General features: G+C 38.9%; 1 protein-coding gene across 2 annotated transcripts; it reads left to right on the plus strand.

The window, feature by feature from the left end:
* On the plus strand, positions 1-27,882 carry mgaa (MAX dimerization protein MGA a). 2 transcript variants are annotated; one of them, XM_039673692.2, is made up of 25 exons: positions 1-155; positions 8,483-9,635; positions 10,411-12,241; positions 12,692-12,764; positions 12,849-12,959; positions 13,052-13,168; positions 13,277-13,369; positions 13,493-14,154; positions 14,301-14,592; positions 14,763-14,953; positions 15,127-15,234; positions 15,322-15,355; positions 15,686-16,104; positions 16,553-16,775; positions 16,954-17,256; positions 20,939-21,370; positions 22,494-23,284; positions 23,393-23,553; positions 23,691-23,736; positions 23,853-23,972; positions 24,063-24,174; positions 24,533-25,090; positions 25,209-25,334; positions 25,430-25,552; positions 25,657-27,882. In XM_039673692.2, the coding sequence occupies exons 2-25, from the start codon at positions 8,548-8,550 to the stop codon at positions 26,544-26,546; spliced, it is 8,904 nt and encodes a 2,967-aa protein (XP_039529626.2). In that variant the 5' UTR covers positions 1-155; positions 8,483-8,547; the 3' UTR covers positions 26,547-27,882. The 2 variants fall into 2 exon arrangements, with proteins under 2 accessions (XP_039529626.2, XP_039529671.2); XM_039673737.2 differs by lacking the exon at positions 16,954-17,256.
* The last annotated feature ends 54 nt before the right edge of the window (positions 27,883-27,936 follow it).

The raw sequence follows: 27,936 nt of genomic DNA on the forward strand, positions 1-27,936 counted from the left end.
TTTTGAACGGCGACGTGCTGACGTCACCGCCCGCACGTAAACCTCGGAGGGTGAGACGCACGGTGTAATAATGTGAGAAGGGAGAGAGGAAAAAAACAACATTAACGAAGACAGGAGAGAGAGTATGCACAATATGCATTACATATTGACAAAAGGTAACAGTCTAATCCGGATGCAGCTGTGTCTGTTAAAGTAATTGTAAAAGTTCGCTGCACAGGGGTGTTTTTTCGTTGTTACTTCGTGGCCAGAGCAGACCATCCTCTCCGCGCGCTTCGCCCGCCATTCGAGATGTTTCGACGTGCACGCGCTATCCGCGCCAACTTTTAGATCTCGGGCCTATTAGAGACATGCGCCATCGACGAATATATCTCGACGCCTGTTTCACAAAAGGTGACTGAAACTCAATTTCTTGACTATGAATGGACAAATAACATTTATGCACGCCGGTGGTTGCCACGTTTGCTCACCTGTGAATTAGGTAAAATAAGCAGGTTAGTAATGTTGTGTAACGTGCGCCTTGGTAATCATGCGTGCGTTGCGTTACAAATGCGTTTGACGCTTTTCTTCCAGTTTTTATTATTATCATAGATGTGTATTTAAATGGGACATGTTTTTTTCAAAAGCATGTGGCTAAAGTGATGCCATGGCGTTGACATGCATATTTTCTATTATATTTGATTTTATACCTAAGTAACCTAACATGTTTTTGACTTCTCATAAAAAACAAAATTATTACCTTAATAAAACGTTTTTGGTGTCTTAATTGCGTCGTTGTGGGCATGAATTGAGTTATTTTAATACGTTTTAGACGGTTATCCAGCAGTCATACTACCCTTTAAGCATGAGATAATTTTGAAACCCGCCATGTTTACGTTTTTCTGTATGTTATAGCTTTTAAAATTATTATTTTAATAATACCCATATGTTATTAATAATACAGCAAATCTTAAAATATATTGTCTACTCGAAAGACAAAACTGTGTATATTTGCTTTTGTGCTTTTCCGTACATAAATGGAACGTGACACACCCACCTTGGAAGGTGCACAATAGAGTTCTATAGAAAATGTTTAAATAGTGCTTAAACGGAATGCATATTTGAGTCATATAAGTAGCCTAATAAAGGGTGTTTTAAGTTGCATAGATTGTTTCACCTCGCGAGTTGAGATAACTTAACATGACAAGGAAAACTTTTTCTACGGTCACGCCATGTCGTAAACACTGTAGTCTGAGATGACAACACGTGATGTTCTATTTGGTGCGGTTCATGTCCTTGGACTGGGATGGCGTTTAAATCCAATTTTCTATGCCCTTCCCTCGCTTATTTCTCTCCATCTTGTTCACTCAAATGTACATCATTGCCTACAGTGCATGAGTGCCCACTACTGGCAGAACCCTTGCAGTGTGTTTAAATGGAACACCATAAGCCCTTGATCGTTTGGAATCCGCAATGGAGCTGATTTATTATTTAAATGTTTCCCTTATGAATTTGTGCACCATTCTTTAGGCCTGTGCTTGGGCTGTTGGAGAAAATATAAAAATGTACACATACTACAATAACAATACTACATACTGTAGTAGTCAGCTTAAAAGTACTATGTCCGATATATCGGCCGATATTTTTATTTTTTTTTTATTTCAGAAACGCGCAACAAAACATTAACAGATTTCCCTAACATTAGTTATTTGTAGTTATTTATGATTAATATTATATATTAAAATAATATGATAATGCATTTTAAAAAGAAACTTGTTTCTTTTATTGTCACAACAAAACAGACTGATGATTGTGGCATTAGCTAGCTTTATGATTAGCTAGTCTGTGATGAACCATAATTTAGCAATGGATTACACCATACTGCAAATTGTAAAACGTACATTTTCAATATAACAGGCCAAGGAGAGATGATGCGTCTCATTGCTATAACTGTCACGTGCTATTAAAGAAATACTTCAGTCACATTGTCAAAAGTTAAAGTCCCTGTGAACCGGAAGTTGCAAACGATTTTTCTCCAGTGCAGTGACGTATTTCCAAGTGAAACGGAATATTGAACAGAGGGAAGGGTTTTACTCTAGCGCTCCTCCTCTCCATCTCTCGCTCATAGCAAACGAACGGTTTGAGGGGAGTGGTTAAGCGTTTCCCCACCCAAACTGTGAAGCCTACGTCATCAGAAAAAGAAACCGTTCCAGACCGGAAGTAACTTTTCAGATTTTGATTAGGTACTAAGATTACTAAGGTAAAACATTTTTTTAATATATATTCACTTGCACGGATTAATTGTTCACCACAAGACTAGTAATATGCGCTAACAAAGTAAATAGGTTCAATTTTGATTTCACGGGGACTTTAAAAGGACAGTCAACTACACTGTAACAACATAACGTAACTATTACTAGCTAATTCCGCTTCACTCTCGGCTTATTTAACAGCAGCAAAACTGGACATGATGGTCACAAATTTTGTCATGCTTATTTGAGTCAAGAGAACTGATGGGGATGTTCTTAAATTGTTATTCAAGCAATGTATGTATCGTGACCAACTCAACGAGTGCTGCCAACAGGAACGGTGTAGAGTGCCCTCTGGTGCACAAACTATATAATTCCAACACTCATGACATGGTTCAAGCGTGTTTCGTCCGTTTTTATTTTATTTTTGAAATATTCATTTATCGGCCATTATAACTGCCGATACCGATAGTTTGGAAAATGCCTAATATCGGCCTGCCGATATATCGGTCTGGCTCTAATATATATAATATATATACATACATATATATTTTAGTTGATTACTTACATTATCCCAAATGTTTATAACTATTTGCAAATCGTGAGAAAATTACGATTTTAACCAAGGTAATGGGGCGTGTGAGTAGGGGTGAGGGAGTCGCCAGTCAATGCCGTAATATCCTCGTTACCCTTGGTTTCCGTGACAGACTTTCCGCTCGTACTGCCATGGTAACCATGGCGACAGATGTGGACAACTGGGTTATGTCTAGCAGGATGCTCGTGCTTTTTGTGTTTTGTTGAAAAATTATAACAGTGGCAATCAGACATTGAGACAAAAAGAGGACTAAAACGAAGACGCTGAGAGCTCCACGTCCGCAAACTAACTTTCTGTAATTAACTTGACAGAGTGTTGCATGTAGTTTCTTAGACAGGTGAGCAAATGTACATAAAACTGATCAGTGTTGTATAACTCAACATGATGAAATGTTAGAATATGATCTGTTTGTTTTTCTATGTTGATCTAGCTTACTGTTAGTCTAATACAGCCAACAAACAACCTAACTAACATCATTCAACACACTCAAATGCCATTTAGCGTGATAGTGTAACTGTTAGAGAAAGTTAAACAGTGCTGCGTTACCTCGAGTTTAATTCGTCTAATAAACTGACCTGTGCGAGTGGTAATACAGCGGTAATACTTGCGTGTAGTTCGGTAGAGTAAAATGCCCTTATTCCTTTATATCCACGGGACTCGCGTTGCGCTAGTATACGTCTCTCATTAGCAATCGTGCCCTGCATCATTAAAAACATCAATGTATTCACTCATCCATAACAGATCCATCAGCTTTACGACAAGATCCATAATCCCTCTTATCACTGCGTCATCAATATACGCCTTTGTTATTGTAAGAGGTTAGCAGCCCCTGGTGGCGAAAAATCCTACATATTGTACCTTTAAGGTAGCTACATATATTATGCATTCAAATGTCTAAATAAATAAAAAATCAAACACGAGTTGTTTCGGGTAAATTAAGTGCGATCTGCTGTAAGTCACAGTCATGCATCTTTGGTTTATGAGTCTGCTTGAAGTGTATTGAGTTGGCTCACTCCCTCTGTCAAAATCGATGGGTAGAGGGTCTGTCCAATTAAACTTCCCTTGCTCGCTTGACAAAGTTGAAAGCACTTTAAAATGACGGTGAGGATTCCCTCAAGGGAAAGTTAAACGCAACCTGGGCATTATGCATTTCTTTGGCAGCTATATCAACTGCTAAATTAATCTGATGCAGTCAGGTGGTAAAGCGGTCACATGGTAAAGGTAGGAGCACTCAGAAAATTCCCATCTTACAAGCTGTAATTATGAGCTCTACAAGGATTTGAACACTTTTTATAAGTTGAAATCTCGTAATTGCGGCAATTACAACATTGCGTGTACTTGACATTTAACACTTTCTATTTAGTACTGTGTAGTACATGATGTGAGTTACCCCTAATGATAAGAAGAAATCATGTCTGTTAAATGATTACTGTGTGCCAGCTTGGGGTAAACAAATAAATTTCTAGCACATCTTTGACTTTTGAGATAACGTAGCATTAACCACGATTTGGCGAGCTTATTCTAAAACGGTAGTGAGTGTCATCATACAGCACAAAGACAATTGGTTGTAACATGGATGTATTTTAACAATAAAATACAAGAGTTTGTGCTAAATTGTTATAGTGACTAGCCTATTTTCACAATTTAGCACAGCCTAGTTATATAGAAGTTATGTTTTTATTATTAATTACCTAATAATTTTATTGAAACGTCATTTTAAGCAAATGAATTGCTTGACATGTTTACACTATAGGCCTGAACATTGAATAAATTAAATGAATTTGCTCGGTCTCTATTTGCAGGGAATTCAGTGCACCTACTTTAGTATCAAATTGCTTTTCAAGGCAATGTATTGTCTGGAAACTCGGTCACACTAAGTATTGTTTACATAAAAATGTTATAAATTTCTTTTCATTGTAGTTGCTTTTTTATTCTTAATCTAGTGCCATCTAGTGGCACCAATGGAATTGCCAGAATAATGATTGTTTCCAAAGAGGTTCCCCTGTTACATGATTTTACCCCCTCTCTTCTATTCAGTGTACATTAATGAACACAGAACTTCGGGGCAGTTTACACAACAATTTTGTTTGTTTTTTACTAAAAACTGAAAACGTTTTGCGTTTCGGTCATTCATGGCGATGATTAGCTTCTTTATTTTCTCAGAAGCAATGTTTTGGTTGGAACGAAAGTTTACATTTTATGTTTCTTTGGAATCAGCCAGTGCGAAGGACGTCTATATTCCAATTGGTTGCTGGCGTTTTGCCGCTGCTTGTCTTTGACCTGCGTCATAGCTCATTACCATAAAGTTGAGCTTCTTTCAACTTTCTGATTGACGCTCTAGTCACTCAAAATGCGATGCTGATGGATATCACACTCCTTGAAGCTGAGAGAAGCCATCTTCCATTGAAAATGAATGACTTCCGGTAACTTTGGAAGCTCAAATCGGCGGTGTGTACGTACAGTTTGCCCTAGCATTTGATGACATTGGCATTTTTCTTTTTTTTTTTGCAGTGTCAACCATGGTTGGATTAATTAGTCAGTTTTGGGGTGGGTTGTGGTGGTCATGACTTTGGTTAACTCGGAGCCCTTGAGATGAGATGCTGTTTGATAATAGTTACTCAAAGGCCCTGTTTTTACCTAGTGTTAATGTGTTTTCGGTAGGGTTGGGTATCGGTTGGGTTTTATCCGATACCAGTACCTACTCGGTATTTTTTTAAACGGTTCCGGTGCCTAAACGGTTCTTGAAACGGTACTTTAGAAAACGAAACCGCACACACTTTGTCAAAGAAATAATACCCCTTTATTTACAGGGCCAAACTGGACACAATATTAACGTAATATAAATACAAGTAACATATGGTAATAATAAATAAAGCAATATAAAATAAAAGTTCATATTTACATAATATCAAATTAAACAATATTATATCAAACAATGGAATAATACTGTAGATTAATAGAGATTATTACCAGGGTAATATAATATCGACATGGCTACATGTTCCCATGTTTTGTCTGCTTTAACTAGCCATGTAAGTTATCTTGTCATTTACAAGTTAAGCTCTTAGCCAGTTTGATATTTTGTTCCCACTGCGTCTTAGCTACGCAGCTTTGAGTAAACATATGAAATAGAACGTCTCTGTGTAACCCATGTTCTCTGAATAGGGAACGAGGCGCTGCGTTCGCTGCCAATACCTTGCACTGCTGACAAGTTTCCTTTTTCGGCAGAGAACTCTGAGGAGCAGATGATGATAATATAATATGACGACGTGAGCGTCAAGGCGGCGCGAATGGTTCAATATCCATAGACCATCGTTCTGAACTTCTGACGCGTAATTTTTCACGTGAAATGCAGCCAAACCTTGCAGCGTTTTGTCTTCGGCATCTTCATTAATCTCCTCGCTGTCAGCAGACGTTCCTGGTGTCTCCCGCATATTGATAGCGGCCTCCGGATGATCGCAAATTAGTTCAAATCTCCCGGAATCTAGAGCGTGCGATCAAGAGTGCACGCGTGCGAGACAGATCAGACAGTGCTTCAATAAACCGCATAGTGCGTGCACGTCAGAGAGGGAGACAGCGAGAGACTGCGTGTGTGCGCCTCATGCCACAGACTCAGGTATCGAAATCAGGCACCGAAATTTTCATTCTTATTCGGTCTGGTTACTACCTTTTACGTCAGAACCGGTTCCCTATTGGCACCGAGTTTCGGTACCCAACCCTAGTTTTCGGTGATCCAAGTGGTTGGTTGTAGGGGTGTCACGATTCTCCAAATCTTCAATTCAATTACATTTTTGATTCTAAGGTCACGGTTCGATTCGATTCTCGATTTTTAGCAATCGTCCAATTGGGATGCTCTCTGTCTTACATGCGCTAGCTTCATGAGGCACACATGCAAGGTCTCTCGCTCTCTCCCTCTCAGCCACCCGCAATATGGTTTGGAGCACAGTTTTTTTTATATGTCTTGGCATGCACGCTCACTCTTGCTCGCTCACTCTAGATTTCGGGATATTTTAACTAATTTGCGTGCATCAGTTAGCCGGGACTTCCGAGAGGCTTGGGATGTCTGCAAACTGTGGCTTTGTTGAAGCGCGAACGTTGTCAACATAACTGACTGGAAATCCCAAAAACTTCCACACCTGCAACTTCACTTAAGACGAGGTGGTTCACGTTCTGTCGATGGGTCTCCTGTATCTTGCTATCTTTTGAATGGCTGTAGCTAAGTTAGAGTAGGTTGGCCATAGACTCTCAGCACTTCAACACGCCGTGTTTTTTCCGCTTGGCAAGCCGAACGAACGTAACATGACATGGGGGCATGGTAGTATCGACGATTCTGACGATTTAAATATTTAAAATCGAAATTGTGACACCCTTAGTTGGCTGAGATGCATTACCGTTTCCACTTGATAATGACATACATCTCCTGCAACCATTTGTGTTCAGACACACCCCACAGAGCATATCAGTTTTGCTGGACCGTCAAAGGCAGTACCTAAATACTACACAGCTTGTGAGCGAGAGGGAAAGAAAGAAAATATGAAAATATATTATATGATATTATATTATATGCAGCTTTGATTAAAATAAAAAAATGTTACCACACATCCTAGAAATATCACGCAAGGTGATCTAGATGGATATCTTTCCTGCTACAAATGCTGTGTGGTCACTTGTGTTTTTGACTACTTGCTGGTATTTTCAGGGATCCAACCACAAAAGACCCTGTTTTAGACCCTGTTTCCATCTGTATTTAGTCCTAGTCACTTGTGATTGGATAAACAATTTGTTCTCATTGCCATGGACATGTGTAACTTGGGTTCAAGGTACCATGACTTTTTCTTGTATTAATTCCCCTTATTTAGGCATCAGATCCTCAGTCAGTGCTGTATGTACCTCCTTATGTTTACAGTTCTTTTTTACTTCAATGTAACAAATGGTAAAATGGTAAATGGACTGCATTTATATAGCGCCTTCATAGACCAAATGGCCACCAAAGCGCTTTACATTTGCCTCACATTCACCCATTCATACACTCATTCATACACCAACAACACTAAGGCTTTTCATTTACCATTTGTCCTTTATAGACCCAGAGGTAGAATTAGACTGTTTAGGTCAGGTACTCAACACTGTTCATGACTGGCCATCTTCATGCAAAGTTCCAGTCCTTAACCTGCCTATAATTTCCAAGTGTCATGAAGCCTTTGAAGAGTTTGTTAGGACTAAACTGTGCTGCTACGTGGCTGGCCTTCCAGGAGCAGAGTTGAATACCCCTTTTCCAATATATCCAGGATGTACTTTGTCTAAGACTTGCATAGATGTTCTCATAAGTAATACCTTGGCTTATGCAATGCTTAGAGGCCTGTGATGGATAACCACTTGTGTTGTAGTCCACAAAGCACCATACACTTCACACCAGTCTTCTTATTCAGACATTTCTCTAGCAAGGTGTGAACCATTTGAAAACCGACAAGGTAATGCATTTATGGAATTTCTTGACCTTAAACAATTTTATGCATACAGGCCAAGCAGGGATGCAACTTGTTAGTAGTTGATTAATCTACAAATAAACTGTTTATAATATGTTTGAATGTTTATCTTTACAGTTCCTAGCTGTCAAACATGCTTTGACCATGCCATGTTGTGTATGTCTTGTTTTTTAAAGGATGTAGACCTGAAATACCTTGAGATGAGAGGGTCAGAAGCTATCCAGATGACTTCTTAACTCCCATGGCAGATACAAAGGAGCAGGGTGCAATGGTGCTTCATGAAGAGGGCATGACTGCCCCAACACTGGCACCTCCCACAACCACTCCACCTTCTATCTTTGTGGTCCTCAAACAGTTGCAGACTGGTGATACTGGGAAAGACAAGAGCAGTCTCATGGCAATTAGTGAGGCAAATAAAATGGTGAATTGTTCAATCGGCTCTGCTGTAACAGGCATTCATCCATCATCATCTACATTTACAGACACCAACAACAGCTCACAGTCAGAACACTTGCCAGCAGATGCTAGATGTAAGGGCATCACAGTTACACTGGACAACAACAGTATGTGGAATGAGTTCTATAGGTGTCAGACTGAGATGATTCTGACCAAACAAGGTCGTAGAATGTTCCCCTATTGCCGATTTCGTCTCTCTGGAATGGAACCTTTCCAGAGTTACGTGCTGGCAATGGATATTGTTCCAGTTGATAACCACAGGTACAAATGGAGTGGGAAAGGATGGGAAACCAATGGGAAGGCTGAGCCTCATGTTTCACGTTTGTTTGTACACCCAGAATCCCCTGCTACTGGCCTACACTGGATGCAGTGCCCTGTTTCATTTTACAGACTGAAACTTTGCAACAACTTGGACCAAGAGGACCATATTATTTTGCACTCAATGCACCGATACCTTCCTCGACTTCATGTCATACCTGCAGACAAAGCCACTAAAGACATTCAAGTTGACAATCCCAACGTTATAACTCTAAGCTTTTCTCAGACCGAGTTCTTTGCAGTCACAGCCTATCAAAACCTTTGCATAACCCAGCTCAAAATTGACTATAACCCATTTGCCAAAGGTTTCAGGGAGGATGCAGTCAACGCCCGTTCATCAAAGGTAAAGAATGGAATGTCCACTGAGGAAACTGGGAGTGAACTCAAGCTAAGCAGGGAGACGACAACCTTGAACAATTTAAAAACTCTGTTTATGAAGAGAAATGCTGCTGTAAAGGTCAATAAGGACCAGGATGGTCCCAGCCCTACAAATGGAGAAAAGAAAGTTGTAAATGGTGATGCTCCTATTGTAGAAACAAATGTTCAAAGTTTCTGGTAAGTAGAGTTAATAAATTTGTTAAATGGAAACAAAATTTTACTTTAGTTTGAATTAGATTTACAAACTCAACACAACATACTCTATTGGCTCTTTTCCACTACACGGTTCCAGCTCGACTCGGTTTGGTTTTCCACTGTGTTGAAGTTGTACCTGTACCTACTTTCGGGTACTTTTTTTGTATCACCTCCGGCGAGGTTCTGAGCGAGCTGAGGCGATACTAAAACTTGACGGGAAAACAATACCGACTGCTGATTGGTCAGACAGAATCGTCACCATTCACTGGGTCGTCATTGTACGCGCCAGATGGAGTATCCAGTATAACCCTTGAAATAATTTTGCCAGAGATAGTTACTAAACGTGCTACTATTATTATGGCAACTGGAAAGAATACGCCGTGGTCAAACGAGGATGTGCAGACAAAGAAAGGATCCAGCGAGAGTTTGATGGGGCAATGAGGAATGAAAGGCATCACTATGATGACTGGGTGCTTATAATGGCGGTAATGTCTGCAATGGAAAACACAGCGAAAAGCGAACTGAGTTGAGTCGAGCTGATACTGGTAATGGAAAAGCGCCATATGCAACTGTGTGAATGCATGACCAACGCATTTTCCTGTTGTGTGCTGTAGCTTGAAGTGTTTGCTTCCACATAGTTGTATTGTTTTAGGCCCTAAGCTGCTCTTAAAAATATTTCCAGATATTGTACATATTTGCCAATTTTGACAAATATAAACTTTTTTTGTGTCTTGTTTTCTTATGCTTTCTCTGGCAGTAGTAAGAAGCGCCCATCATCATCTGCATTTTCAGACTTCATTAAAGGTGCTCACGTCAAAGTCAAAAGGTTATCACTTGAGAATATCAAGAAAAATGGTGTGGCCTTGCAAACAACTTGCATAAGTGATCAAAAGGAGGTGATGGACATATCATCCAAAACAGAAAATATATTACAACTTGATAGTAATGATGAAATTGTGGTAGGTGACATTCACAGATGTGAAAGCACAGACACATCCTCAAAAACAGATTTATTGAAGACCGATGAGACTAAAACAGAAATGGATGAACACAAAGCTAGCAAGATTACATTGCTATCCAGTGACCAAAATGTACCCTACACAAATGAAAAGGGGATGGAGACCCTTTCTTCTTTGGACACTGAGGTCAAGTCTAAAGCAGACACGAAGAAAACCTTACCACATAAGCGTCCAGAACGTGTACCCCTACCGCTCCTTGCTCAGTTCCTTAAACAGAGAAAGTCCAAGACAAGACCTCTTACACCAAAATCTGACACTCCTAGCTCATCCTTAGACTCTGAAAAGTCATGTGAACCTTTCTTACCCCCTGAAAGATCATCTGCTTTGATCTCTTCCATCCCTTGTGTTACCAATGTATTAGATTCACATCCAGTACTTACCTCAATATCTCAAAAGGTTACATCAACAACAACAGATGCAATCAACATTACATCTCCGTCCACTGCATTATCATCTTCATCAGCAACGGTGTCCCCCATACCAGCAGAAATGCAATTAGCTGATGGATTTACACATTTCCCAGTTGGCAGTGATCCATTCCATGCCCCTAACACTACCACTTCCTCCAAATCTGAATCTGACCCAACACCTGACAGAACGTCTAGTGTGTTGCATGATGCCGATGCTGTTTCTATGCCAGATCTTGACAACACACTCGGGTCTCAGTCAGACATTTCATCTCTCTTTACATGTGACACTGTTCATGACGCTTGTTTACCTATTACACCTGAAGTTAACAGTGACTTTGATGTCACACCAATTGTCCCCTCTGTCACTACATCAGATTTTGGTGTGCCATCTTGTACAGACAACGATGTTCCTTATCAGGAACTTGCCTCATTGCCTGATGAGAGTGCATCTATTTCCGATTGTCTTCTAGACAGTTCGAAGGGCTCTTGTCCTGAGCTTTTTTCTGAAGAAGTCCCTCCACACTCTCTGTTCCCACATGAAGAATCCCTTTCCTTACCGTTAGATGACCCATCTTCCCCAGCATTCTCCTTGCCTAGCCCAGCTCCTTCTTCTCCTGACCCATTTCCACCAAGTCTATTCTATGAAAGACCAGTACCTCCTCGAAAGACCCTTGATTCATTTCCAGAAAGATTATTGAATTGCACAGCTTTTTCCTCACCTGACCTTTTCCCATTAGGTCTATTCAATGACAAGCCTCTACCTACCAAAAAGAACTATGATTTTTTTCCAGAAAGACCATTGGATGCAATTGCAACTTCTAGAGAATCATTGTCACCAAGTGTCCCCGATGGGCCAGAACATCTCAAAGGAACAATTGACTTGTTCTCTCAAAGTCAATCCTCTGATAGATCAGGGCCTCTTAATGACTTGCAGTCAGCTGTTAGTTATGAGACCAATGTTTCTGATCACATTGTTTCGGAACCAATTAAACAATCCAGTCATGGAAGCACTTTAAAGAAGTCCAAGGCAAAACCGAAAAAAATCAGAAAATTGAAGATAAGTGAAGATGACGAGGTGTTTGAAAAACCTGTAACTGTTCCAATGCTGCCCAGCCTGGAGGATGTCGACGGCCAGTTGTTTGTCTCCTTCATGTCAAAGGTAACAAATACCTTGTCTGGTAACTTTAGAATATAGAAAGGTTACTTTGAAAGAAATGACCACACACAAAAAAATGTACTCGCCCTTATTTTAAAACATCCAGATAATTATCGCACCAACCTTGATATCAAATAAGTCATTTACTCCCTGTTTTTTCTCAATGGTTGTTCTTGACATCAAACCTGAGTGAATGTGTCTTCAATATTTACTGACTTTACCCTAACCCTATTTTGTGAAAGTGTCAGCTCTTACAAAAAATGGTTGATTGGCTTTAGAATATTTGGATTACAGCTCATTTTAATTAATGGACTACTTTAGCTGTATTTGCTTTGCTTTACTACTTTAAAATGTTTATTAACCTGGTGTATGTAACATCTACAGAAAACTATCAATACACTTCCTTACAATACATCTATATGACATTCTGAACAATTCTTAATCCTGAAATAGAAAGCTCTTGAGATTCACCTTGGCGATGATGCCAAAGCGGAGATGGCACAAAAAACCTCAGAGTTTCCAGACGGTAAGAATTGAACACCTCGCTGTTGTTGATGCAAAAGAACAACTTTAAAATCACCTACAGTTTTAAAATGTTTTATTTAAACAGGTGACAGTGATGGATATATGCAGGAGAAAATTGCGGTGCTAGAGAAAACCCTTTTATGTGATCTAAAACTCATGAAGCACAGACAGGTCATTCATCCAGTGCTCCAAGAAGGTTATAGATTTTGGATTTCGCTGAATGTCTAAATTATACAACAGTACAATGTACAACATTACAACAATGTTTCATTTTGTTTTTCTTTGTAGTGGGATTAAAGTTAAATCTGCTTGACCTAAACCTTGAAATTGACCTGCAATATCTGGGTGTGCAATTACCCATCCCCCCACCTGTTCTCTCACCCGAAAGTTCAGCATCATCTCAAGGTAGCATATCTTAATAATTATAATAACAACAAACAATAAGCATATAGATAACCTAAATCATTACTTAGGCATTTTCATTGTCATTAATGCATTTTTTCCCCTTTGTAGTCCAGTTTGTTTCAAGGACAGGAAAGACCACGGACTTCACTAAAATTAAGGGTTGGAGAGATAAGTTTGCTGGATCAGGATCTATTACTGAAGGTATACTATTTTATCAGTGATTTATTACAAGAATAACACTTTTTGATGTGATATTACCTAATTTGAAATGATGGTATGCTACTGCTGCTAAATTAATGATTTTGCATTACATTTTATTTGCAGCTGTGTCGAGCACAGATGCAGGGTCGACGAACCTCTCTGCATTTTGTAGTGATATGTTGGATGAGTACCTGGCTAGCGAGGGCAAACTGATCGACGAACGAGCTGCTAACTTATCACAGACTGATGCTACGCCTGTGGCATATCAGCTGCCCACAAAAAGCACTAGTTACGTTCGTACCCTGGATAGTGTACTTAAGAAACAAGTACCTGCTCCCTTATCTACAACACCGGATAAAGTCAAGCCAACGTTCAAGTCCAAAGAGAAAATTAAATCCAAAAAACCTTTGAAGTCCGGTACAGGAAAGCAAATAAAAACAGTCTTAAGTGTGAACAAACCTGCATTGTGCTTGAAAAAGCCACAACAGAGCAAAACATTTAAAAATAAGAAGGAATCCAAAAGTTTGAGTCCTGAAAAGCCTGTTGCAGTTGCAATTTCGAGTGCTGAAAAGACTGCTGCAATTGTGGCCTCTAAAAAGAGTCCCATGGTTGAAGTTTCTGGCTCCGCACAATCGAGTTGCACAGGTGGACGTAGTGTAGGTTTGCCTAAGACTCTGGTGAAGCTGATGGATGTGGAAGATGGAGCAGTATGGGAGGGCAGACATCGTACCTATATTACAGAAGAAAGGGCAGCCATCGCACTGGCCACTCTTGTCACCTCTGAGGTAATATGTCAAAATGAGGATCATCTTAGTGTATAGTTTCTTGGGACAGAGATTGGGTTTTGTAGTGATTGTCTTTAACAACAGAATTGAGCTATGGGATAATGTTCTCCAAGACACCTAATGCTCTTTCATATCTCTTTTTTAAGGGGGCATCAACAGGAAACCCTGATGCCATCAGAATAATAAGACGACGTGCGCCACCCTGCCTCAATGTATTCTGTAGGCTTGGCTGCGTGTGTGCCAGTCTGGTGCACTTGAGGCGACATCATCACTGTGGAAAACCACAGTGCATGTTGGGCTGTAGCTGCCTGCGACGCAAAGTTGTTGCACTGAAGACCCCCAAACAGGAAGAAAGTACTGGAGATGAGCCTGAACAAGGAGTGTCGGAGGAGAACAAGGCTAAATGGAAGAAGAAAAACAAAAAGAGGAAAACTTATGGTCGGTTTATTGTACCTTTGTTATAACTAACATTTGACCACTTGTTATTTTATTGTAATATTCCTGCATCTTTCAAAAATGCTTGTATTGCTTGAAAAGCTGATTTGAAACTATTTTTACTGAGAAAAGATATGCAAATGAAATTTAATTACCATGACCATCTCCTGCAGTTCTGACCGATCCGGAGACCGCTCCTGAACCGGCCAAACGTGTGAGTACATTATGGGTTCGAAAAAGAGAAGGTACCGATTCGGAGGTTCTTTTCTCTCCTCCTCCTCCAAGAGCTCCATCTCCAGCACTCTTATCTCAAGAGCTTCAGCATGACCTGGAAAGCTTTTTCAGCCCATTAAAACAAAAAACGGTGAGACTCAAATATTTAGAATACATTGCAGTCATCACTGATCACAGTTAATTAAACATGCTTTTAATGGGTTTATTATTTCATGTGCATTTTTTTCCCATTATTAATACTTGTCACATTCTATGTCATGTAGATTCATAATTATATCTTCAATATCTCCTTACTGTATTCAGGTGGAAGAGAAAAATGTGAATATGATTAAGGACAATATGGACACGGACTCACTGACATGTGCTCGTTCGCGACCGTTTGACTCCAGGTGTCATGCTAAACAAAAAACGGTGAGATTCTGACATGAAGGATGGCATATTTTTTGGTTAAGACAAATTTACACAAATTTACTCTGTACACTCTTGTACTTTTGGCAGGTTGACCAGCACACATTACAGGTCTCTAATCAAGGTCAGTTTTCCTTTATTGATCATTAGTTATTATGGGTTAGTTCAAACAAAAATTAAAAATCTGTCATAACTCTCATGTCATTCCAAACCCGTAAGATGTTCATTCATCTTCGGAACACAAATGAAGCCCCAGAAAGGTAATAAAGACATCATAAAAGTAATAGTTTATTTAATGACAGTATTTTAATTTATGGTTGAACTAACGCTTAAATAGTTGGTGTAATCATAGTTTATTGCAAAACAACAAAATTGTCAAGTTCAAAGGACTTTAAAATGTTTTACAAAGCTGGTCCTTAAAATTGAAACTTCTCTTTTTTCCTCTTTTGCTCAGATATTGAGGAGGGAGAGCTTGTACCTCTTAATTTGTCTGGCCCTGCAAAACGCCTTGAGATCATATCCGAATGCAGTTTGACAAGTACAGACATCAGAAACAACATTATGCGCATATTGTGTGAGCACATGGCTCATGATCGTTTGAAGCATCCTTTCTGGATTGGCAATTACTTTATTGAGCCATTTTCCAAGACTCTACAAGAGACAGAGGATGGTTCTGTCGAAACATATAAAGTCACAATCTCTCGACCTGTGGAGAAGAAAATGGAAGATGAGAAGGTTACCCAAAATGAAGCTGAGCTAAAAAAGCATGTAGAGAAGAGTGAGGTGAAAGGTCTGCCCTTCCTCTCCAAGTGTTGCCCTGCAGGCTTGCTCAAGGCTGAGAAAAAAGCACCTGATGCCCCAGGCCGAATAATGGTATGCGTGCAATTACCTGGCAAAACCATTTCGATGCATTTAGAAAACAGTATCATAAACTAATTTGAAGTCAAAATAACATAAATCTATCCTATTTACTTAATTTACGTTCCTGGTCTTCTTGCGCACAATTCTTAGGTGTATATAATTTAAATTTTCATGAATTTATTATATTGACCTGAAATTACTTTTTTTATTTTATTTGACATCACCTGGGCTGCATGAAATGCTCACTTTTCACAATTAAATCAATTCCCAATGGGTCTTAACCTACAATTTTTCTTTTAAACAGTACAGAGCTAAAATGGATTGGCAACATATTTTTTGTTGACTTTAAGAGTAGTTAAAGTACTGCCTGTCTAAGACATTTCTTTATATTTTAAGGTATGATTATTTTTGAATGGAGTAGGACCAGTCCTTTAAAACTCACGATCAATTGTTTCCGCAGGTCAATGGAAAGCCATACCCACAAGCCAAGTTAGAGCTGGGACAGTTGGGAGCTTTGCATCCTGCCAACAGACTGGCAGCTTACATCACAGGGAGAATATGTCCAACAACATCCACCATTACAAAGGCCTCTACCACATCCATACCGGTTTCTACTGTTGCCACAGTAACCACCGTTACCAGCACGTCTACTTCCACACACACACCCATCATCAAATCTGTAGGTGAGTCATGTAAAGGTTTACAGCGCACACCTCCAGACCTCTCAAGTGTATTGACCAATATAGTGGACGTCCAATATATTATTAAGCACTGTTACATGTGTGCAGCTGTACTGCATGTAAATATGTGCATAACTTAAGTGGCAGACTTAACCTGCTCCTGAATTTGTTTTTTGCACAGTGACCAAGTCCCCTGTGGGAAAGGTCTTCACCCAGTTTGTGGTCAACCACATCAACTCTCAAAACAACACTAGCACCTCACACTTACAGCCTTCTGCTCCAAAAATTGTCATCCCCTCCTCCACGTTGATGATTGGCAGTGAGGCTGGTGCTCCTGGGATGGCTCTTTCTCCTCTTAAAGCAGGCTTAATAACCCAGGCGTCTGAGCCTTCAGACTCTGCAGGTAGCACCAGTTTGCCCACTGTATCAAAAGTCCAAGCCCCTTACTTCACCATCCTTTCTAAATCACCCAGCCTGCCTCTGGGTAAGCCTGACTTCCTTGGTTTGCCATTGTGTGTCTGTGCTTCCCTCTCCATCAAACCCTTTGGCCATGCATCTACTGGAATAATTGAACGTACTTGGCCTTCCAGGGCTCCAGACTGTGACCAGTTGGTCGCATTTTGCGACCATTTTTCTTGCCAGTGCGACCAAATATTTATTTAGGTCGTGCTGGTGCGACCACACCGTTGCCGAGCAGTGAATGCAAACAAAATCAATGCGGAACTAAAATGCGCTACTCATTTATGCTTCATGGACCGTTTATTAGTTCGGACCAATAATAGACAGAGCCCCGAACTTGCCAGTCGCGGGCCGATCTCGATCAAGCAACTCTGTTACTAGGAGGTCCAGACTCTAAAGATCCAGTAAAGAAATCCATTGAATTCGACTTAGAATTAATAACATCATTGTTGCAAGATCCAGTTAGAAAAATTCTGATTGTGCGCAGAGTTCTTTTATAAACCAGGTATCAGATCAAACTGCGCTGACGTGAAGCCAGGAGAAACGCTTATAGAAGGCTTTCAGTCCACGAATCAGCAACATTCACCATGGATTTTGGCTGATGTATTAACTCTAACCATAAATATGGTACTGTGACAGAAATAGTCAAACATTTATAAGTTACTAGGCTACACATCTTTTTCCAGCACTTTTCCAGCAAACTATAATATTATATATAAATGTAATTAAAGTAATTAAATTATAGTTTTAAACAGTAGGATATATATATATATATATATATATATATATATATATATTCACTCATTTTACTTTTTAATGTTAAGACATTTAGTAGTGAAGTATAGTTAAAATTATTTTCATCTACATGGCTGCTTGCCCTCAATTGTTAGTTTGAAGCCCTGTGAGCTTAAAATCAAACTGCACAACATCTGTATGTTTAGTCTATTTATTATTTAATAATTTGTCAGTATTATAGTTATTTAGGGGGAAATTAGAATAATTGCATTGGAAGCTGATTTAAGGTGTGCCACGAAATGTTCTGCTTGTGCTCTTAAAATTCAGTCAGGGGCTACAGCTCTCCTAGTAAAAAAGGTTAGTCTGGAGCCCTGCCTTCATATAGGTCTGTTCTTGTGATTTAGTGCTTGCTGTTGCTTTAAAGAAAGTCACTGGGTTACTTTCATCTTCCGGTTTTGTGTTCCCTTCCCATAATCTTCTGTTATCATCATTTGTGACTGGTTATTGTTGGTTGAATAATCTTCCATGAGCTTAATTCAGTGCAGAGCTTCACCATCATTGATTTTCACATTGCACTGTAGGCATGGGCGGTATCCAAATTTTCATACCGTCAAACCTCCTCCCTATTTTACCGCGGTATACGGTATTACCGCGTGACTAATTAAAAATTACGAGATAAGGCTCCGATGGCATCACACATGATGACACGTTCAACCAGAGAGTGTCGGTTCCAATAATGCATCTAAAAGCTGTCAATCAACTATTAGAAAACAGGAGATACACATTGTCTCACACCAGAGAATGTGAGCAGAGTGGTGATATTTCCTCCAGAGAGGGCAGCGCATTTCTGAAGATCACGCGCCACGAGCTCTCGACGCGAGCCGAGTGAAGCCGAGATAAAAAAAATTTATTAATAAACTAGTGTTTTCTATGTCAGTTGCTGCAAAGATAAAGATTGCATTGACGATGCAAACTGGCATCTTCATGGTATGAAAACACGAATAAAGAGTAGCCTAATGCACACTTCATATGAATAAGCCTATAGCAGGGAGCAGCTCATTTCTTTTAGCTTGTAATGTTTTGTTTAAAAGTATAGACATTTCAAGCTTACATATATATATACACTTCTCAGATCATTAAGACATGTATCTTATATGCCGAGTTTCAGTTCATGTATGAATCGCGCTCCAGTCACGCTACGGCGCGTGTCCTGATTAGGCTACCATCTTTGCTTTTTATTTATTAGCCTAATCCAGGCAATTCGTTGATGAAAAAAATAAATAAATGAAGATGCAATTTATTCAAAACAAAATTCGTTTTAAAGAAAGGCTTTGTACAAAACAAAACATAATAACTGGTCATAATCATGTCTGACTGACCCAACGTGTTTTCTATGTCAATTGCTGCAAAGATAAAGATTGCATTGATGACGCAAACTAGCATCTTCGCGGTAGTGAACGCGAATAAAGAGTAATGCACACTTGATATGAATTAACCTAAACATAAGCAGAGAGCAGCTATTCTTTTAGATTGTTAAAGAAGACATTTCAAGCTTACTATATATACACTTCTCAGATCTTGTTTCTTATATGCGAGGTTCAGTTCATGTATGAGTCGCTCTCCAGTCACGCGCCGGCGCGTGTCCTGATCACTATATTTGCTTATTATTAATTAATCCAGGAAATTCGTTGATGAAAAAAAATTTAAAATGAAGATGCAATTTATTCAAAACGAAATTCGTTTTAAAGAAAGGATTTCTACAAAACAAAACGTAATAAGTGGTCATAATCATGTCTGACTGACCCATTCCAAATGTTTTTCGATATTGCGCATTTTATGATCTTATCTTAGTCATCTCATGAAGTTCCCTTTTCATAAAATCAACATACATAGAAAAACATCATATTATTAAAAAAAATGAAAGGAATACGTTTTTTTTCAACCCTAGCTTATATTTAAGCGTCACACGGTCCGCCCCGCTGTAGACTATATGCATGTGGCGTGCATGTGGTGGTGGGGCACAATTTTCAAATAATAATCGAATAATACCAGGCAATCTTTAAATATTATTTTGCTTGAAATGCCCATCCCTGCCAAACTGCAGAAGTCGTGTTCTTCTTCGAGACCAAGTCACTCAGTGCGCAACTTGCAATCTTTGCCCTCTCTCCCCCACTCTCTCGTCACCACACTGTCACGTCATGAGAACCAGATATAAGCATTTTAGCCATTAAATACATTGTATTTAAAACATTGCACTTATATAGGAGACGAGGATTCCTTGTCTCCTATTTAAGTTCATTGTTTTTTTTTTTTTGACGGTATGACGATATTGAAAATGATACCGTTGCTATTTTTAGATCCCGCGGTATACGATATTACCGTAATACCGCCCAAGCCTATTGCACTGTCTTAATGTTAGAACTGTCCTTTTGCAGACTGAGATTTCAAAATGTGTGACGCTGTGTTTACAGTGAAAAGGAAAATTATAAAATATGTTTTTGGCTTCTCTGGATTCAACAGTGTAGAATTTCTGGTATTTGGTAAACACAGCCTGAATAAATTATAATGTTTAAAACAAAGCAATCAGATCATGTCAAGCATTTTAAATAAACTGGCAATCTGTGGCCATATAAGCATCAGAGATCATTTGTGATGCAGCTATGGTGAGCAATGTTCAACTTGATGTAAATGCACAGTGACATAATGTGCCAACTGGCAATAGGAATACAGGCATTTAATCAATGTCAGTGTGAATTCTCCTTAATAGTGACCATAGTGACTTTAATAGCCGTTTGCTATTGTGTGAACAATCTGTCACCATCATTATTCTCCTTAAAGGGTTAGTTCACCTATAAATTAAATTTGTCATTACTCGCCCTCATGTTGTTCCAAACCCGTAAGACCTTCGTTCATTTTCGGACCACAAATTAAGACGTTTTTGATGAAATAATGAATCTTTTCTGTATTTTCAGGTGGGTCTGGTCCAACGACATCAACTACTGTCTATTCACCTGGATCGACCACTCCTGGGAAAAAGACTGTTTTGATCACAGTTATGTCTCGTAATACAGGCCTCCCCAATAGTGGTCCTCGAATTACAAAGCCTGTCACACAGACTCGTCCCCCACAGGCCCCTGTCACACAGACCCGTCCCCCACAGGCCCCTGCCACACAGACCCGTCCCCCACAGGCCCCTGCCACACAGACCCGTCCCCCACAGGCCCCTGTCACACAGACTTGTCCCCCACAGGCCCCACAGCCCCCAGGCCAAAAGATGCTGCTTCAGGTGGTGAAGACGGCTGATGGAAACACATTGTACCGTAATCCTAATGGCCAACTCATGCAGTTGGTACCTCTAAGTCAAATTAAAGCCATCAAACCCAATCTCTTATCTCAAGGCCAACGTAAGTGGTTCAGGAATACCATTTTAAACGATTCACGAAAACCAAAAATATGTGTGTGTGTGTGTATGTATATATATATATATATATATATACACATATATGTAATATGTACTGTATGTATGTATACAGTATATATATATATATATATGTGTGTGTGTGTGTGTGTGTGTGTGTGTGTGTGTGTGTGTATATATTACACATACAGTATATATGTGTGTGTATATATATATATATATATATATATATATATATATGTATGTATGTATGTATATATATATATATATATATATACTGTATGTATATATATATATACATACAGATACACAGATAATTAAATATGTAGACTATTAGCCAGTCCCTCCAGAAAAACGTGATTATGCGATCGCATGATTTAGTGCATAATCAGCCAAAGTCCACATATTTATGCAGGGACGCATTTTTTCAAAACTTTTGCTGAATAAATTTCTGTGCAAAATATGTGGGCTTGCAAGATTTCATAATCATTGCATTTTCATTTCAAAAAAGTCATAAAGGAACAAAAATCTGCCTTTAAACTTTAAAGAAATAAAGATTTGACATATCGTGATAATTATCGATATCGACTAATAAAAAAAAAATTATTGTGATTTTTTTTTTTTTTTGGCCATATCGCCCAGCCCTAGTTATGATGTTAATTTTTAATATGCCACCATACCGATGTATTTAATAGACCTATGTCACGAAAAAATTGAAGAATTATGACCGACTTTGAGAAATGTGTGTAATCTACATTATTACTTTGTATCATTTTTTTAGTACAAAGGGTAGAAATTAAATTCCACTGAATTAAAAATTATGATACGAGCACATTTATCTATTGGGTAAAAAAATTACATTTAAGGCATGGTCACATCATTTTCAAGTTTTCGAAAAAAGCATTTAAATTCCTAGTTTCATTTTGCTAGTGTTTTGCTGGCAACCAGTGTTATATTTAAATCCATGTGGACATTTTTTTGTGCAGCATGGTCTTATTTATTATTTTACTTAAATTGGTTGAAGAGTTGATAAACTTGTTTGGGGAAATTGCTAAACAAATGTTTGCTTATCTCAAAAGACATTAATTATGCCTCTATTTTTCCCACAGCAACCTTTATCCGTTTGCAAGCACCGCCTGCAATCAGTCTGAACAAGCCTCAGGGTGGCAGCACCACCATAGTCACGTCTTCCAACCCAACGACTCAAATACAGTCAAAGCCTATTGTCACTGTACCAGTCTCTACATCTTCGTCTATGAGTAACAAGACAGTCACACTCACTACCTCCAAGTCAGTCTTGGGCAGCCTTCCTTCTACCCTTAAAGTTGTCCCAGGTTTTCTGGGACAATCTGGAACTTGCACATTAAGAATTCTCTCAGCAAAACCTGTCCAAGACACTGGAATTATAAATCCAGCTTCCTCTCTTATACCCTCACAGAATGGCTGTAATTTAAAACATGGAAGTTCAATACTACCGAACAAAGACTCCACGAAGTCTGAGACTACCGTTTCTGTGAGCTCACTTTCAACAGAGGGGCAAATCGGTCAGGTCCATGAGCAGTCTGAGCTGGATCCTGTTAAACAAAATAGCTGTGATGTTTCTAAGCGAATGGCAGGAAATGTATCAGAGATTTTATCTTCTGCTGCCACCTATCCAAAATCCAGGCAATTTTCTGGAGATGATTTAGCCCCTTCACATAGTGAGCATGGAGCGCTGAAACATTTGAGTTTGTCTGAAGCTGATAACCGAGATAATCCCAATGTGAAGGAAAAAGATTTTGACCAAACACCAGATCCAGAAGAGGAAGAGATTGATTCAGATGGAACAGAATTAACTGATGACTCTGACCTGTACAGTGATGATGATGATGACGGCCAAGAAGATTCATCTAGTTTTAGTGTAAGAGCTTCATATAATTTATTATTTTCACCTTTTGGAACTGAATTTGTGTAGCTCATCGAACTGTGATATTGCTTGTTCAGGATACATATTTTTGCTCGTTTTCAGGATTCTGATAAAGAGGAGAGGATGGAGGATACAGATGGTTTAGACTCTGAGATGAAAGATTTTGCAGAGGTGGTGGTTGATATTGAGACTGTTGAGTCTGCAGAGGAAAACAGTATCACGAAATTTAGGGCATCTGCAATTAGACGGAATCGACATCATAGGTAACGAACACCTGACTGATATTTGATTATGTGGAACTTTAGTTTGGAAATAGATGCTTTGACTAAGACATTTAACAAGTTCCTGTAAAGAAAATGAACAAAATTACTTTTCTTTTAAAAATATTTTGCTCTTTCAGTGACCAGAAGCATATTCATGATGAAAGCTTGCAAGTGAAGGTCAGGGTGGGTTCTAATTTTTTTTTTCTTTAATGACTGACCCAACCCTTTCTATGTATTTTGTAACATGCATGTGTAACAGTTTTTATATTTAAAAAATGTGGTTTTATAACTTTTTGCAGAGAGTGAGGCTGGAGAGAAAGAGGCGCCACACACTCAGAGAGTTATTTCTTAAACTTCAGGAAACACTAGGAATGGTCTCAAAGTTTCGTAAAGTTTCCAAGGTGAACATCCTCACCCAGGTATGTTGTTGATTTTGCTACAGTTTATGCTTGTAATTTCTCTGAAAATATTGGTTTACTGTTTTGACACATTTCCTTACTTATTTCCAGGGTTGTAAAGAGATTGAGTCTCTGGTTAAGCAGGAGGACCACTTAGCAAAAAGACGTGAGAAGCTGCGAATTAAGAGGGAGCGTTACCTACAGACACTTTCACTATTGTGTGGTAAGGCTGTCTTTCAGACTATGAAATCATTTTTAAATAATATCCAAGCTGTTATTAAAGATCAGCAACATATTTTGTAAAAATAAATTAATCTTGCATACTTGCAAATCATATTTTAATGCAACTTTTTGGTCATGCTACCATCCTGATGGTTGCATGACCTAAACATTGCATTGAAATATGATTTGCAGGGTATTGCAGTATGTGGGGTTCATCTACTTTGTTAGACTATTTGTTTCTATTTATTCATAGGATTTACAATGAGTTGTGGAGATCTTTCATTGATATATTCTGATATAATTTGAATGTGTGAACATCTGGTTTGCTAACTAAAGATTATATCTCTTTTTGTCTACAGACAAGAGTACAGAGTCCATCAGCCAGAAGCTTAATGAAATTATTGCTAAACAAAAAACCCTGGAGGCCCAAACTAATGCAAAAGAGATGAAGTCCCAGCTTAACCAGGCAGCGTCTAAATCTAAACCCAAACCTAAACCCAAACCCAAACCTAAATTAGTTGAGCTTAATAGTAAACAGAAAGGTTTGGCATTCCAGAACAAATTAAAAGATGTTCCCAAACCCACCTCTTCTCCCTCCAAACCGATAGACTTGAGTATTAAAAAACAAGAAAGCCTGGAAGAGACAAAAAGTGATTTGAAATCCACTCCAGCCTCAAAACTTACAGACCCTGTTAGTGGCAAAAACACCATTAAAACTCAAGATAAAGAGCAGAGCAGCATTTCTAAACCTACTCAGCCGTCCTTTAACTCCATTCCACAAAAGAAACCAGTCTCTGTCCCAAGTCCTGTAAAACATTTCCCAGTACCTCGCGAGAGAATGCGGCCAAACATTCTGTCCCGTTCTTCATCCCAGGTGATGCAAGGATCTCCCGTCAAAGAGCCTCTTTTAACTAATGGTTAGTCCAAGACAACATTTACAATACAGTACTTGTCATGTTGATTTGATTTGGTTGAAACAGATTTTTTGAGGTCATACTTTTTGATGTCTGTTGTGTGTTGTTGTTTTTTTTTCAGTGTGTATACCTCAATTAATTCCTCTGATGAATACCATGGTTCAATGCAATCAAATCATAACCATAAACAACCCGCTTCAACCGATTGGCATCACCTCAGTAGGGACACAGCAATCATCTACACCAGGTTTGTCTCTAAACAGGTCAATGATTTTTCAAAATGTCACAAAGAAAGTGATTAGATAACAGCATTTGTGTTTTTGTATTCTTTTTTTTAACTAGGTGTAGCATCTGTGTCCATAGTTCCTACAATATCTCATCCACTTAGAGTGGAAAATTCTCTTCCAGTATTGCAGCCTCAGTTAATCAAAATTACAAACAGTCCTATTAATATTAATACTCAAGGTGAGTCTCCTTGGCTGATATTGTCATAAAAATTGAATCAGATTTTCCTACATTGTTCAGTGATATTCATGTGGATAATTTATTTTACAATGCATCATTTTCAGTGGATTCTGCCAACTTTCCAAACATCGCCAATGTTATTTCTCTGGTTTCACCTGTGGAGAATCTGGTAATACCACAGAAAGTTGTGGAAGATGCTTCTTTTGCTCAGGCACAGCCAAAATCTGTCCCTGCCCCAGTGGAGAATCTCCAGAGTATCTCCGATGTTAAAATATCTAATTTGGCGGAAAGAGCAATTGTTGATGAGCCTCAACCCAATGATTTCCCAAAACTGCCTGAAGGAGGAGATGAAATCAGTGCGTCTGTTACTTCATCCAACCAAGAAGGACTGGAGAAAAAGGGTCAGAATGTCAGCAGCGACCCTGAGGATGAAAATCTGATGTCTTTGCTAGACGAACTTGTTCTTCTTAGCCAGCAGCTGAGTAATGAAGACGAAGATAAGAGAATTGTCGTGCCAGACGAGGCACAGCCATGTTCTGACAAGCAGGCGTATGCAGAGCGGGATGATGAGCGTGCTCTCAGTCCCTTGTTCCTAACTCTAGATGAAGATCTGATGTCTCCAGACTCTAAAGATGAAATTGATATCCCACCCAAAGTGGACGACTTGGTCAAAGTCATCTTCGGGTCAGATTCACCTTCGGTATCATCCGAATCTGCAGTTGGGCCATCAACAAACGTTGAAAGTCCGAATGCCCCGACGTGCAATGTTAAATGTGATGCTCCTACTCCGCCACCTCTGTTGCACATGAAGGCTGCATGTGAAGCTACTTCGGGTCAATCTGCCAATGAAGGGACCAATGTGACATGGCGGCCCATGCCTAAACTGGTTCCTCTAGGGTTAAAGCCCCAAGATGTTGTTGTAAATAAGGTGACTGGCTCTTCGACTCTCAAACTGGACTCAAATGAGCAAGATGTTAATAGAACACAACTGTGATCTACCAGTCAATGAATCAGGTTTGCTGCTGCTCACGTTTAACTTGAAGTTTTTTTTTTTATGTATTTATTTCTTGTTTCCTGTGCAAGTCCTGCTGCCATGGGTACCACCTGTTGTGCCTCTGGTATATCCAAAGACATTTAGTTGATTTTGACTCTTTTTTTTTTCTCCAATACTCAACCTACTTGACCAGCAAGATTCTCTGCATTCTCCAACTCTTTGTGGCAATAGATGTGAAAGAAGCTCTTAACTCATCCTAACCTCCATATTGGAGCATTTGGTTTCATTCTCATTGAAGTTCATTAAAAAATACAAATAAATATTTTACTTAATCTTTAAACATAGGATTATTTCTCCCGTAGCTCCATGAAGGTCAAGCTGATTGTAATCGTTTGCTCTGGGGATTTTGGGGGATGGTTATGATTGGTTCCAGGTGACCTTTTTAGGAATAATTGAATTTGCCCAGTGACTTTTAACAGTAAAGCCATTTCATCTGTGAGTGTCTGCTAATAAGATTACACTAATGTTATTGTCTTTGCATCTCTGAAATAAACCACTGTCTATTAAATGCATCACATGAACACATGTTAAAGCAATAATAGATGTTAAGTTCCCTACAAACAGTCCCTACAAACTGTATGTTCTTGTTACAGAAAAGCTAGCTTATATACATATGTTGAGTGCCTTTCAAAAGGTTCTAATATATGCATATTGGGACGTAGAAAGGTTTCTTGTTTTAGGGAATAGTGAACCTATATAAATAGGAATTTAGGAATAAGGATCTAGTTATCCACTTGTTTGTCTTCTTTTTTGTTTTTTTGAAAGTAATCAGTGAAAGTTGAGTAGTCAGTTTATGGCTTTTGAATGTTTTATTTGTGAAACCCTACTGGCTTCACCATATTCCCCACATCAACAGCAACATTTTTAACAATGTCTAAAGCGTTTCAAAGGGTTTTAACGCTATTGTCACATCCAGTGAGGCAACTTAAAGGGGTCCTCGGTTTGAGCCTAGTCATCACTATGCAATTGTTTTGCATTAGGTTTAGCCAAGACTGGAAAAGGAAAAACTACATAGGAACCACAATGCTTCATAAAATGAGATTTGTATATGTTACACTGGTTTATTTTGTAAATTAGTTAGCTAGTTTAAAGTCTGTATATTGGCTTGTATAACATTTCTTGGCTATTGTACATATGTAAAACGTATTCTTTTTGTTAGTCTGCGAACTGTGTTAAATACTTATTTTTTATATGCTATAAATCAGTGCTCTCTTAACTCCTTTGTAAAAGAGATGGATATGTCTTTTTAAGTCAATAAAATTGTGCTCATAATGTGTGAACGTGAACGTTTTAATAACGCCATTTAATGACTGAGAATTATGGTTAATTA

This window comes from Pimephales promelas, chromosome 15 (assembly GCF_988280905.1).
Source record: "Pimephales promelas chromosome 15, fPimPro1.hap1.1, whole genome shotgun sequence".
Classification (NCBI taxonomy): Eukaryota; Metazoa; Chordata; class Actinopteri; order Cypriniformes; family Leuciscidae; genus Pimephales; species Pimephales promelas.

What these genes read in the sequence shown, in the direction of transcription:
- mgaa (XM_039673692.2), top strand. Translation starts at nt 8,548, where the DNA reads ATGGCAGATACAAAGGAGCAGGGTGCAATGGTGCTTCATGAAGAGGGC. An exon ending in AACCTCAGAGTTTCCAGACG is followed by an intron (nt 12,765 to 12,848) that starts GTAAGAATTGAA and finishes TTATTTAAACAG; the next exon opens with GTGACAGTGATGGATATATG. An exon ending in ATGCCCCAGGCCGAATAATG is followed by an intron (nt 16,105 to 16,552) that starts GTATGCGTGCAA and finishes TTGTTTCCGCAG; the next exon opens with GTCAATGGAAAGCCATACCC.